Source organism: Carettochelys insculpta, chromosome 2 (assembly GCF_033958435.1).
Source record: "Carettochelys insculpta isolate YL-2023 chromosome 2, ASM3395843v1, whole genome shotgun sequence".
Lineage (NCBI taxonomy): Eukaryota > Metazoa > Chordata > Testudines > Carettochelyidae > Carettochelys > Carettochelys insculpta.
In genome coordinates, this window is record NC_134138.1 from 51677972 (window position 1) to 51692726 (window position 14755).

Below are 14755 nucleotides of genomic sequence, written 5' to 3' on the forward strand. Positions count from 1 at the left end.
GGTGAAGAGCAGGGAATTGGACACAGTGTGACTTGGCAAGACTGGAGATGGCAGCAGAGCTGAATTAAGTAAAGGACTTTAGGGGCTGTAGCCCAGGGCCCATGGCTAAGGGGGTGCCCACAAAACATCACCAGGCCGCTGAAAATCCAGATCTTCTTGTGGGAGTCCCATAGCCCATGGGCCTGGGCTCCAGGCACTAATGCCTCTGTGCATTACCCATCTCTGCCTGGCTGGAGAGGGGCAAGGAGGGTGAAGCGATGGAGCCATGTCACCCCAAGCTCCTGGCCAATGGGAGCTGTGTGCGTGGAGGGGTGCCTGCAGGCAAGGGCAGGGCAGCACAGGCCAGGCTGAGCCAACTGCTTCCCTTCACCACCAAAGAGGAGCTGCTTCACTCCTCAACCCCGGCGCCAGCCCTAAGTCCTTGGACCCCAAACCCAACCCTCAATCCTTACCCTGCTCCAGCACCCTAACTCCTGCCCATACCCTCCATCTCCACCGCCAGTATCCTGTCCTGAGCACTCTCCCACCTTCCCAGCCCCTTGGCCCCAGCCTGCACCCCAAATGCCTCATGCTCAGCCCACTCCACAGCTCACACCCACAAGCAGAGCCCTAACCTCCCATGTCCTCCTGCCTCACTCTGCAGCCCACTTCCACACAGACCGCCCCCACGAGGTCTAACACAACCACGCTGCTGGAATCTGGCCCGAGCAGGGCTCACTGACTCTCCCCTCAGCAGCAACAGGCTGTGAGGTATAGAGTGCCCTGGAGACTAGGTCAGGGACAAGAACTGAGTCATCTGTATCCTTGGACAGTCCTTTTCTGACACAGTTTTTCACACAGAAAGTCTCTCTCTCTCATTTGGGCTTTGCCCTTTCATCTACACCTCACTTTCCTTTTGTTTCCAATGCAGAGAAAGCAATTACGGACCTCCTCACAGTATTGCAACTGACACATTATTCTTTCCAAGCATAAAATCAGCATCCGATACAAAAGATTGATTCTGCAAACACTTGTACACACGCTTACCTTTATCACTGTGCGTAGCCCTGCTCGTTTCAATGGGATTACTTTGCCCATTTGGGATTTGATACAACATGACATTTCTCTTTATTATACCACTGGCAGGCCAGTGAAATCAGTGGTGTTATACACTGGTACACACCTGGAGTTATGCCATGATAACAGGATCTTGGTCTAAAAATATTAGATTTTATTGCAAATTGTTCTAAGATAAACACCTTTCCAATGTCCGAGCAGCAGCCCAGTTTAAATGTATCTGTTAGCTGGGTGAGCTGGATAAAGCTCAGTCTATTAACCAATATGGAGCGCACATTAAAGCACGATTCCTTTCACTACACTCTAAAAGTACAATGCAGACAATGGCAACTTGCAGAATTCCTTGTTCCTAGAAGGGCACATTTGCTATCACAGAGCGTTTGTAGCTATGTCCATGGCAATGCTGTGTGTCCAGTTATATATTTCAACTTTCGGAACAGAGAGTTTTTTTTTTTCAATTGCCTCACATTTTGGACCCAAATTTGTTTCCTGGTTCATGATCCCGCTCTATTTGTGCCTGTGAGTGAGTGGAATCAGGAACTCTGCTTTGGTAGCCAATTTTCTAACTGCACAAAACTGAACACTCCTGTGCCACCCTTTTCCTGAGGCCCTGCCCCTGTCTTGCCCTTTTCCTGAGCCCCATCCACACCACCACCCCCCGTCATTCACTCACACCTACCCTCTCCCACTTTCACTAGACTGGGGGTGAGGTATGTGCAGGGGCTGAGGGATCCATGTGCACTGTGGAAGGGAACTGGGGATGAGGAGTTTAGAATGCAGGAGGGAGCTCAGGGCTGGGGCAGGTGGTTGATGTGCAGGAGGGGACTTGGGGTGTGTGGTTCTGGCAGCACTTACCTCAGCACTTGGGAAGCAGCCCCCAGGACCCTGAAGCTCCTTGGTGCATGGCAATCCAGGGAGGGTATGCACACTGCCCTTGCCTCTGCGGGTACCCTCCACCCCAGCTCCCACTGGTCATGGTTCTTGGCCAGCAGGAGCTCCAGAGCTGCCATTCAGAGCAGGGGCAGTGCATAGAGCCAGCCTGGCCACCCATGCACCTAGGAGCCACAGGGAGCTGGTGATCCCTTTCAGAAGCCATCCAGAGCCAGAGCCGGTAGGGAACCTGGCACAGCCTCAAGCCCCCGCTACACTGTTAATAGCCCATTCGGTGGTGTTAACTGGAGCCACCAGAGTCCCTTTTCAACTGCGTGGTCTGGTCAAAAACACCCCACAATTTAACTCTACTTGAGGAACATTTCTGTCAAAACTTTCAGCACAAGGAACTGAGACTCCCAAGTTTCACTATTTAAAAAAAAATTGAATTCCTAATTTTGAACATATCCAGTGCCGAATGAAAAGGACAGATGAACTCCCATTGACTTCAATAGGCCCTGGGACAGGGCCTTAGCATCTGCCAGATAATTAAAATTCCAGGGTCTCATATTTGCATATGGGCAGACCGAACACTGTGAAAGCCACCTACTTTTAAACCTATTTGAAAAGAGCTAGAAAATACATTTTCTTCCTCTACCATCTTCCTTTTCTGTAAATAGAGAAGGAAACTAGAGCATGCTCATTCTTTTAGTAAAGTCTATCAGTTAGGAGCAGATCTGTAGATTCCAGGTAATGGCATTGCACCAAAGTAGAAAGACTGCTCTTGGTGAAAAACTGTCACTTTTGGAGTTAGTTCAAGCGAAGAGCCTCTTCCCCCACCTGAAACTATTTTACCACTGGAAAAAAAAAACCTTATTTAGGATTGTTGATATAAACGTTCAAATCCATGATTTCAGAGAATCATGTTTCATTTATTTAAAAATCGTAAAGCAGGTGGGGGAGCAGCACATTGAAATGAAGGGTGTTTCAAAAAAAAAGAAACTGTTGCACATGAGGAATACAGCAAAAATCACTGAGACAGAATAACAAAATGAAGTTGTGGAGAAATAAATAGCTCCAGTATGGATGGAGATGATCGAAATCACAGTTAAGTTAATGAAATAGATTAGAATACACCTGCTTTTCAATAAATGTGACACGCAGACTACTGAAGGGGGATGAATGAGGATCCCCATTTCAATCAGGGCCTCTATTTTCCAGAGGATAATTTTCTGTCTGCCTCAATAGGGCGAGTTAAAAGAATAAACAGGGTTAATTACAGGGGAGAAAGTTGTTCAAAGTATACTGAAGTTTGCTGTACTTAGTTATACTCACTACTCAGTATATACTAGAGCTGCGTCTACACGTGCACGCTACTTCGAAGTAGCGGCACCAACTTCAAAATAGCGCCCGTTGCGTCTACACGCGTCGGGCGCTATTTCGAAGTTAACTTCGACGTTAGGCGGCGAGACGTCGAAGTCGCTAACCTCATGAGGAGATAGGAATAGCGCCCTACTTCGACGTTCAACGTCGAAGTAGGGACCGTGTAGATGATCCGCGTCCCGCAACGTCGAAATTGCTGGGTCCTCCATGGCGGCCATCAGCTGGGGGGTTGAGAGATGCTCTCTCTCCAGCCCTTGTGGGGCTCTATGGTCACCGTGTGCAGCAGCCCTTAGCCCAGGGCTTCTGGCTGCTTCTGCGGCAGCTGGGGATCTATGCTGCAGGCACAGGGTCTGCAACCAGTTCTCAGCTCTGTGTATCTTGTGTTGTTTAGTGCAACTGTGTCTGGGAGGGGCCCTTTAAGGGAGCGGCTTGCTGTTGAGTCCGCCCTGTGACCCTGTCTGCAGCTGTGCCTGGCATCCCTATTTCGATGTGTGCTACTTTGACGTGTAGACGTTCCCTCGCTGCGCCTATTTCGATGTTGGGCTGAGCAACGTCGAAGTTGAACATCGACGTTGCCGGCCCTGGAGGACGTGTAGACGTTATTCATCGAAATAGACTATTTCGATGTTGCAACATCGAAATAAGCTATTTCGATGTTGGCTGCACGTGTAGACGTAGCCTAGCTGTGTCAGGTGTCCTATAAGGAATGCACTGTCTTACCTCATGGATAATTAGTCGTACATAACCCTACAGTAACACATTATGCACAGTTTTGGGTATTACAGACATAGGGGTTTATATCACTATCTATAGATGTTGGGTCTGAGAATGGAGCACCTGCTGGGCACATCTACCATTTGGGAATCAAAACTCTGTTTGGGATAGCATTTGTTTTGAAAGATTTTTGTGGTTGGTAGGTTGATGTTAAGGAGGGATGTCAGGGCTTCACAAGCAGTTCCTGGTCTATCTGGGGATATGGAAACATTTGGGTCCTCATTAAAAGACCATGGAAGCCAACGGGAATTTTTCTGTGGACTTTGTTGCGGGCTTTGAGTCAGGCTTTTGATCCACAGCAAAACATTATCTTTTCTATCAGCAATCTCAGCTTCTCTCAGTCAACATATTGGAAACCCTCCCCCACACCTGATTTCTGACCACTCATCTCACACACATTCAATCCTGAAGAGACAGACTACATTCTCAGTAATTTGCCCTAGGTAAAAATGTGTTATAGCACATAAAATTAAAGGGTAGGGTAATCTGACGAGGCTTTTACAAGTACCTGATTTACATTAATTCATTTGTACCAATCAGACTTTTACTTACAGATGCAAGCAGCTGCAATCAACCTGACTGCTTCATAGGGCGGCTCACAGGATGGAAAAATTGGTTGAACAATATAATTAGCAAATGTAATTGCTATTACAGCCTGAGTTGTTGGTTCAATAATTAACAAGGAAGACCACAGTCTGATGAAGGCTATAAATTCCCCAAAAGCTTCCAATATATAGGCAAAGCTAGCTCCTGATTTCACAATGGATGTTCCCAATTCCACATAACACAAAGCTCCAAACAAGGAAAAGACTCCACCAAGGGCCCAGATGCAGAGTGAGAGTCCATAGGAGGCACTGTATATCAGTACACCTTTGGGTGATACAAATATCCCAGAACCAATCATATTCCCTACTATTAACGAAACACCATTAAGCAACGTAATTCGTTGTTTCATCTGCATTTTTTCTTCAGCATTTTCAGCCACTCCATCCATTTCACGTGCTCTGTTCTTGGATGTGGCTTTTTTATTACAGCAGATGTTCCAGGAGCCTGTCATCTTGAATGATCACTACCTGCAAATGATGAGAGAGAACTCTTATAATGCATAAGACGTGTGTTACTAACTGAAGAGCTCAGGCTAAACTGACAACAAGTAGATGTCTACATCACAGATTCCACGACAATTATCAGTATGTATTGGCAGCAAGGGATAAGGGGGAAATGGAAATGAATTACTCACTCATCTCCAAAATATTGTCAAACACGGGCACACAGGTGGGAAGATGACTGTGCTGTATCTGTTTTATGGGTGATTCTGAATCAATCAATATTGCTTATCAATAATAGAACTTTCCTTGAGTGCCGAGTTCATTCTTACTAAGTACTGATATCATACCGTAAGTGCACATTACTGTCATATTGGGGGGATCAGAATAAGTGAGGCAATATCACATTCTCAAGGAAAACCAACAAAGTGTTTTTGCAGCCACAGTTGTTCACATGATGGCCCCTTCTAGCTGTCACACCCACTCCATAAAGAGTGCTTTGGGGGTGGTGCAGTTTGAGAGGTCCCACCGCAGTGCAGACAAGGAGAGGTGGAGAAGAAGGAATGAGCATTAAAAACTGTCCCATGCCCCTCCAACAGCTACCAACACCTGCCCCTTCCGTGATAAGATCTGCAGCTTCAGAATCAGGCTGATCAGCCATCAATGGACTCACAAATAGGAGGGTGACCTGCGGATGTCCTACTCGTTATTGAGGGACCACAAAGGAGGAGAAGATTCCCCTGCCACTTTCAACCCGTACCCATTGGTAATCCACATAGTTTGGAAGAGAATAGGGAAAACAGACTGTTTTCCCATTGTATCAAAGGGCGGGTACCCTGAGAACTGTGTGAAGGATTGTGTAGTCAGTGGGCTTTAAAGAAGAATCTGCAGGCAAGAACCAAACACTTGCCAGATACGCGGTGTTTCAACTCCATGGGTCACCATAAAGCTGGATGAGCAGATAGGCTGAAGAGAAACACAGTGAGAGAGGAAAGGAGGCAGAAATGAAAGCTGAGATGTGGCAAGGGAAGGTTATTGCAGGTGAGCAGAAGTTTGAGAATTGGAAGCTTTTCCTCACATTCCAGGATGTGAGAATCCTGCAGCAATGAACAGTATGTTTTCTTTAGATGGTAACTTAGTGCACCTTCTGGATAAACTATCAAAACAAAAAGCAGTCAAGTAGCACTTTAAAGACTAGCAAAATAGTTTATTAGGTGAGCTTTCGTGGGACAGACCCACTTCTTCAGACCATAGCCAGACCAGAACTGGCTATGGTCTGAAGAAGTGGGTCTGTCCCACGAAAGCTCACCTAATAAACTATTTTGCTAGTCTTTAAAGTGCTACTTGACTGCTTTTTGTTTTGATAGTGTATAGACTAGCACGGCTTCCTCTCTGTTACTATTCTTCTGGATAAACGTGATCAATAAACACCCATGTGTAGAGAGAGAGCTTTAAACTTTGTTCGTGGTGCACCACAGGAGTTCTAGTGTCCACCTTTCTATTAATGCCCATTTCATATTAGCCGGCTTACTTTTCATCTTCTTACACTCTCCATAAGCCCAGTATTTAGCCTTATTTGTCTCCCCTCAGACTCCATTATTTCATGAATCTTACGCACTGGTTACAGTGATTAAGTGTTAGATTTTACACTGCTTGGTTAGTGATGTTATCAGCCATAGGCATTCAATTACAGTTAAAATACTTGGAAATAAACATTTGGTTTAAATTCTCCTTCATTCATAAAGATGAAATAAAATTCATTGCTATAATCTCTGGCTGTCCCAGCTCTCTCTGTAGGTCTGTCCTCCCTATCCTGGCCCTCAGAGGGTAAATTAGGCCCTATCAATCGCCTAGGCTGTATCTGGAGGAAAAGCCAGGGAGCAGAGATTGGTAAATTCAACATGAACTTCTGCTGGGTGGGGACAGGCGGGGCCTTGATAAACCAGAAACACAAGGGGCCTGCAGTCATTTCCTGGGAGAAGGAAGATGTGTTAAGATTAGAGAAAGTATCCCACAGTTACTCCCTTGGTTGAGGAAGGTGGGAATCTGACAAACAGTGGGGAGGCAGCACTAGGAAGGTAGGAGCAAGGTTGGGGGGAAGGCAGCATGGTAGGGTATTCCTGGCCCGACCTGCTGATTAGAGGGCCCCAGAGCTGGCCCTCTAGTAGAGAGTTACCTCAGGTTCCCTTACCAGCGCTGGAGATGTGGCACCAACTAGTAGAGAACAGTAAATGCCTGATTTATTCTGGAAAGACTTTGCTACATACCTTGACAGGGGGAACCAGGTGGTGACCTAGCAGGTGGGCTGGCTTATGCAGAGGAGTGAGAGCGTGTGCAGGATGGTGTGAAAGACACCAGCAGAGGAGGGGGTGGCTGCTTGGAACTAATCCCCAGAGCACCAGGGGGCCATGCCACCTGTGGGGAGTGGATCTTATCGCAACTTATGTGAAAGAACGTTGCACTGTTCAAACCCTGCCAATAACCTCTTCAGGAGCCTCTGACTGTAAATTAGCATGCAGGGTGAGTGTGAAAAATCATTGAATTAAAGAAAGCTGTTGCACAGAACAAATCTGGATCAAATTAAATTGTATATCATTCTTAACATAATGGGATATGAACCCAAGTATGGACTCCAAGGTGCTATCGCATTACAAATACTGGGAATACATACACATACACTTCACCATTACATATAATGAATTCAGCATTAAGGCATTGAGCATAACAAGCCTGTAGGTATTTACTAGAAATGGATTTGGTCTAATTCTGGCTCTCTGTACTTACGGAAACAGCTCAGCTTCTATTATCAAGACCTGTTTTAGTCCTGCATGCCTTGAATTCAGAGAGCTGATTTGTGTGTTTGTTTTGTTTTTGGCTGGAGACTTGTGAACTACTCTGAAAACAAAGGACAATTCCTGTAAAATTTGAAGAAAATTTATCCAATGAGTTTTGAGTTACAGGTCATTCAAAATGGACCCTGTCTTTCACTGCTGGTTTATGTCTACTGTCTCCATCCGACTTTAAAATGGCTTGTTTTTATCCCTCAGATTTTTTTACGTTGCTGAATTGCCAGGGTAATTCATGTGCTAGCTATATTTGTAAACCACAGCCAAACAGGGTTATTGATTTTCTTTTGTACTGAATACTTTGTGGGTTGTGTACAGTGTGGCAGTTACCATTGACTTCAGTGGGAGCAAGATCAGAGATAAATCGGTGAACATATTGGCCTCTGTTCATAATATCTAGTTAAGGAAGAACATAAAAGCCCTTTTATAACTGACAATTAAGAGAGGTCTTTTAGCTCACTAGGTAGAGTCCTGTGTTTCTGGAATTGTAGCACCAACCTTTGGTTTATTATGCAAATGTGGAGGCCTCCACATAGCTAAAGTTGACTTTAATTTTTTTTAAATAAATATAGTTGAATTTTATTGTACACATGCATGTCAGGCTAGTTGGGGACTGAATGCAAAAATATCACAGAAAACTTCTACTGAAAACTTCCTGACTCTTTATCATCTTATCAAATAAATGAATTGGAATAGAGATATTGTACTTACATTTCACCATAAGAAACAGTATTCATCTGGCCCTGTCAATCTGTTTTATTCACTTCTCCTAGTGGGTAATTAAGTTTTATAAATGCTTGGTAAAGGTCTTGAAGTTTTCGGTCTCTGTCAGAAGGATCACAGCAGATGCGATGGTATCTAAGGGCTTGACTGTAAACGATGGATGGTGTGGTGTGTGCTGGATGGAAGCTGGAGGCAAGTAGGTCAGTGTAGCAGTCAGTGTAGAGAGTGGTGTTGATGTGGTCATCAGTGATTTGTACTGTAGTGTCCAGGAAATGTATTCTTTGTGTGGAATAGTCAAGGTTGAGATTGATGGTAGGATGCAGGTTGCTAAAATCTCTGTGGAATTCTTCCAGAGCCTCTTTACTGTTGGTCCAAATGATAAAGATGTCATTGATATAGCCTAAGTAAAGGAGCGGTACCAGGGGATGAGAGCTAAGGAATCGTTGTTCTAGGTCAGCCATAAAAATGTTAGGATATTGTGGAGCTATGCAAGTGCCCATAGAAGTGTCACTAATCTGGAGGTACAAGTTGTCCCCAAATTGGAAATAATTGTGGGTGAGAACAAAGTTACATAGGTCAGAAACCAGATTTGCTGTGGTAACATCAGGGATGGTATTCCTGATCGTTTGTAGTCCATCTACATGTGGAATATTGGTGTAGAGAGCCTGTACATCCATGGCGGCAAGGATGGAATCGTCAGGAAGTTTTCCAATGTGTTGTAATTTCCTCAGGAAGTCAGTGGTATCTTGGAGATAGGTAGATGTGCTGGTGGCTTAGGGTTTGAAGGAGTCTACATGTCTGGATAGTCCGGTGGTAAGGGTGCCAATACCTGTAATGATGGGGTGTTCTGGGTTTGTGGGTTGTAGGCAGTAAATAGAATAATCCAGTGCGGGGCTCAGATGGTACGTCTGAGTGAATTTGGTCTTGAGTAGAGGTAGGTAGTTCCTTAAGCAGATGGTGTCGTTTCTTCTGGAATTCTGAAGTGGGATCTGAGGAAAGAGGTCTGTCAAATGTGGTGTTCGAGAGTTGTCTAGCTTCCTCCTGTTCATAGTCTGACTTACTCATGACGATGACAGCACCCCCTTCGTCAGCCAGCTTGATTTGTCAGTCCAAGTTATTTTTCAGACTCTGGACAGCATAGTGTTCAGCACAGTTGAGCTTGTGTTTCATTTGATGACCTTTGTGTATAATTTCAGTCTGTGCCTGGTTGCAGAAGCATTGTGAATAGAAATCTAGACTGTCGCTATGACTGTCAAGGGAGTCCACATAGAATTCTTCTTCTTTTGGTGTTGGTGTGTGTGTGTGGGGGGGGGGAATCAAGTGAGTCAGACTGATACTCATTGGTGTGTTGGAAGTATTCCCTTAGACAGAGATGATAAAAGAAGGTCTCAGGGTCACCACAAAATTGTGTTAGCTTTGTGGAAGCAGTGGGACAAAAAGACCGACCCTGTGATAAGAAAGACTCTTCAGCTGGGTTGAGTTTGTAGCTTGAAAAGTTAACAATATTATCCATTGTGTTGCAGTTGTTGTAATGGTAGTATTCTGAGGTATGAAGTAATTTAGATAGTTTATTCTCCTTTATTATTTGTAGGGTGTGATCCTTTATGAAACTTAATTACCCACCAGGAGAAGTTTAAAAAGAAAACAAAAAAACAGATACTTCAAAATAGACCCAAGATGGTCAGAAACAGAACACCACTTGTCATCACCTAGAGCCCCCAGCTCAAATCCCTGCAAGGCATCATTAAAAAACTACAGCTCTACAGCCTATTCTAAATCATGATGCTCGACTCCAGAAGGCGCTAGGTGACAGGTCTGTTCTCTCCTATAGACAACCTCCTAACCTAAGAAAGATTCTCACTAGCAATCACGAGCTACACCACAATTATCAGAGAGGTAGCTGTATTAGTGGGTATAGTCGAGGACAAGAAGAAGTCCTGTGGCACCTTATAGACTAACAGATATTTTGGAGTGTAAGCTTTTGTGGGCAAAGACCTGCTTCTTCAGATGCATGAATGGGAGGAGGGAGTTCCAGAGGAGTATTTAAAGAGTGGGGTTTCAGTAAAAGGGAGGGCCAGACCTGACAAGGTCTATTCAGTCAGGGTGGAAATGGCCCATTATCAGTAGACTACATCAAGAGAGGAGTAAAAACAGGTCAGATCAGTCAGGAGGGATGTAGCCCACTGTCAGATTTGAATGGGGAGGTGTGAACTTTCAGTGCAGAGAAACTTCTTTTGTAAGGGCCCAGCCACTCCCAGTCTCTGTTTAATCCTTGGTTGATGGAGTCAAATTTGCAAATGAACTGCAGCTCCGAGATTTCTCTCTCCATTGTATTTCTGAAAATTTTTTGTTGTAGGACTGCTACTTTTAAATCTGTTACTGAGTGTCCAGAGAGACACCACAGTAATACCAATCCTGGAACTTTTCCTTGCAACAAACCCTGCTGCCAACTTTGTCCACATATTTATTCTGAGGATACCATCACTGGACCTAACCATTAATTACAAGATCAAGGGCACATTGTTGTGTACTTCAACGAATGTTACACACACACACACACACACACACCCACACACACACACCCCATTATGTGCCAACAATGCCCCTCTACACTATACATTGGACAGACTGGGCAAACTCTTTGCCAAAGAATGAATGGACACAGAGCAGACATTAGGAATTTCAATACGCATAAGCCAGTCAGAGTATGCCATTCTGTTAAAGACCTGAGAATCTGTGCCTTAGAACAAAGAGACTTTAAAAACAGATTACATAGAGAAAGCTGTGAATTGGAGTTCATATTCAAATTCAATACATTAACACTTGGTATGAACAGAGACAATCACCTCACACATTACAAGGACTTCTTCTCTTCCTTTGATACTCATAATTATCTCAGGAAAGACATTTAACATCCTGTACCCCTCACCCCACTTTTTCAGTTCTTTGTACTTGATTTGTCAGTTTTATTGCAATTTTTTTGGACCTCTTTACTTAGCTCAGTCTGTACTGGTAATGCGATTGATTTGATGAAGTGGGTCTGTCCCACGAAAGCTCATCACCGAATAAATCATTTTGTTAGTCTTTAAAGTTCTACATGTCTGCTGTTTTGTTTTGACTGAATACAGACTAACATGGCTACCTCTCTGGTACTGTTCATACATAAGTGTTGTTGTGCTCAAGACTATACTAATGTCTATTGACTTGTATGTTGCCAACTGGCAGAGGTAGAGAGGGTAGCTCTGGTTAAACACTTGTCCCCTGCTGGCTATTAAATATATTGGGCTACATTTGGGGCTTGATAAGTGACTTTCTAGCAGCTCCAAGAGGGAGAATGGGGCTTGAAGGCATAGGGCCATGGCAGTAGGAAATGTGGCTTTTGCCAATCCCATGAACCCAGGATCAAATTGTTAAGTCTCAAATGCTGCAGTTTGCACATCTTTTGTAAAGACTTCCTGTATGTCACTAAATTGTACAAAATCTCCCTATGCTCTGAGCACGCTTCATTGCAAGGATAAGCAGCTCTGCTTATTCTTGTGAGCTGAATGAATCAGGGGTCCTGCGAACAAAATAAGTCTTTACTTACATGAGTATAGATCATCATAATACACATGCACAGAAACACCAAATTGAATTTGCACAGGCAACTTTAATTGTGTCACTAATATTTAAATGTTTTGCTTTACAAATGTAATGTATTAAGTTTTAAATGAATGTCATATTATGAGTATCAAGAATGAAGGCTTGAGTCTTTAACCATTTTTACTCTTCCTGCAGCATCTGGCCTAATTTGTCTCTGTGCCAGGACACTCCAGTTTAGGGTGAGGTGGCTGTCTTTGACCAGAATGAATAACCCCCATGCATTTTCATGTGCTCAGCAGCCTGCAGCTAGAGCTATCATCCTACATCCCATCTTAACAGGCTCTCTTGTCTCAGAAATACTTCATATTTAAGTCTGTTTTATTACTAAGTCAGTTCAAATGATCCATAACAAAATTCCCCAAACATCATCCATGTATAGCTCTGTGATATTAAGCACCCATGTATTCTCACTCTAGGCACACTGTAGTTATCTTTGTACAAAATATGCCCTTGTGAGGGATCATTTGACAACAAGTAACTCACGAGTCAGTATTATGGTGAAATGCAAGTAGCAACTTTATATGTTTATTTACGATCTTTTGGCACAGGGTGAATTCAGACATGGTCAACAAGACAGCCCTGCCTCGGCAAAAAATGTTTTGCTTCTGTTTGCTTCTGCTCTGTTCACAGATTAAAGATTCAAGATGACTGGTGTTTACTATGAGGTCCTGAGCACCTCCAGCTCCTATTGACTTCAGTGAAAATTGAGGGCCTATGGAAGGCCAGATCTTAATACAAATGAAATGTATCAAATATGAGTCAGTCTTATTCTTGTCTTTTAGGCCATTTTCAGATTTTAAATGCCTCTCTGCTCCCAGTAATTTGAATCATCAGCTACCCATCACCATGGAAACCCAGATCAGAGTCCTCTGCTAGGTCAGCATTACTGAATCTAGCTGTGGTAGGGTGTCTCCCCACACAGATAATGGGAGATAAAGCAACTCTCAGAGAGGCTGCTCAATACCCCAACCAATGGGAAGAGGACTTACTGAGACAGCCAACACAGAGGCGGCTTGTTGGATCAGCCAGTCAGGGCAAGGGAGGGCTATAAAAAGGCAGAGGAGGCTGACTGATTGCTGCCCATGCCCAGCATTGCTTTGTCTATGGCACTACCCACTGGCAGAGTTTGAAGGGGTGCTTCTGGATGGCCACTGCCAGACTGAGGCCTTGCTACAAAGGCTGAGAAGGTGCTAGGACTATGGGGGAAGTAGCCCAGTGACAACAGGTAGCAGTTTAGTGGAGGGGCAGAAGGTGGCTGCTGGGTGTAGGGTCCCTGCGTTGGGACCCAGAGTAATGGGTGGGCCTGGGTACCCCATTGTACCCTATATGCTAATGAGGAGACTGTCCAGTATCCAGACTGCAGTTTGCCCTGAGGCAAGGGGCTAGACTGCAGTTGGCTGCTGGGGCGTGTGGCAGAACCATAAGCTGCCAGTCTCCTGCAACTCGGCAGAAGGTGGAGAGTGGCACATCTGGAAGGCAATGCCCAGAAGAGGATGCCATGGTCTGGGGAGCGGCGGGGGTATGTAAAGGTAGTAACGGTGAGAGAGACACCACTGGAAGAAGGTGCACTGGCACCACAGAGCAAATTCTGGAAACAGCCCCGTGTGCCACAGCGGTGTGTCATGCTCTGTTACACTAGCACACAGGGACTAGGCTGTACAATCCAGGTAAACAAGGGTGTTCCAGTTTCACACAAAGCGAGAGGCGCCAGAGACAACAAACACCATTTTAAAATGAAATCCGCTTTCGTGTTTCGGCTGCGAAGATCAGTAATAAAGGCAAGTTAAAAAAGCAATTTTAAAATCTGTAATCCATCATGCTGTGTCCGTAAAGCGAACAGAACAGTAATAACACAGTTACAGCAGCAATAATGATGGAGAAAGAAAGCAACACATTTTGAAGACACACACATTTATGTGAATATGCTTGATTGGATGTGCAAAGACCAGATGAGCCACGGGTTACCACTGTGACTCAGGAATTCCTACTGTGTGGCTCAAACAGCAGACCAGAGACACTGTGCATGAGCTAAAGCAGATTCTAAATGGAACGCTTTTAGTATGGTCTCACGTCTGAACACATTCCAGTACAAGAACTGGCTAATCGAGCAAAACAAGATTATGCCTTGCGAAGAAGCAACAGCAATAAAATCACTTTACAGTAAAGCAAAACTTTTCTATCGCCTCTGCAGGGAACACAATTATTCAGTAGGACCTTACCAGCTCCACAGATCATTGTTCTTGCTTTGTTTATAAAAATATGGAGCACAATCATGTTTAGTCTTTCCCTACTTGGTTAGTGTGCTCAAAATGTTTATGGGTTTTTAACTTACCTACAAATGCAGTCCTGCAGTTTATTATTAACACAGTAACTATGTAACAGTGGATGAAACACAAGGAGAAGCTGCTGGACTCT

General features: G+C 44.4%; 1 protein-coding gene across 4 annotated transcripts in view; it reads right to left on the reverse strand.

The window, feature by feature from the left end:
* The window catches only part of LOC142009233 (Y+L amino acid transporter 2-like), a 36542-nt gene that overhangs the window by 21393 nt on the left and 394 nt on the right, over window positions 1–14755 (reverse strand). Inside the window, exons 1-2 of one of the 4 annotated variants that reach the window (XM_074986980.1) lie at window positions 14673–14740; window positions 4636–5156 (exon numbers count right to left, since the gene is read on the reverse strand). The exons of 1 other annotated variant lie outside the window; for it this stretch is intronic. In XM_074986980.1, coding sequence (XP_074843081.1) covers window positions 4636–5140 — 505 coding nt within the window. In that variant the 5' untranslated portion in view covers window positions 5141–5156; window positions 14673–14740. Of the gene's footprint in view, window positions 1–4635; window positions 5157–8686; window positions 9712–14672; window positions 14741–14755 lie in introns of those variants that run through there. 2 more of the 4 variants (XM_074986979.1, XM_074986978.1) reach the window with 2 other exon arrangements.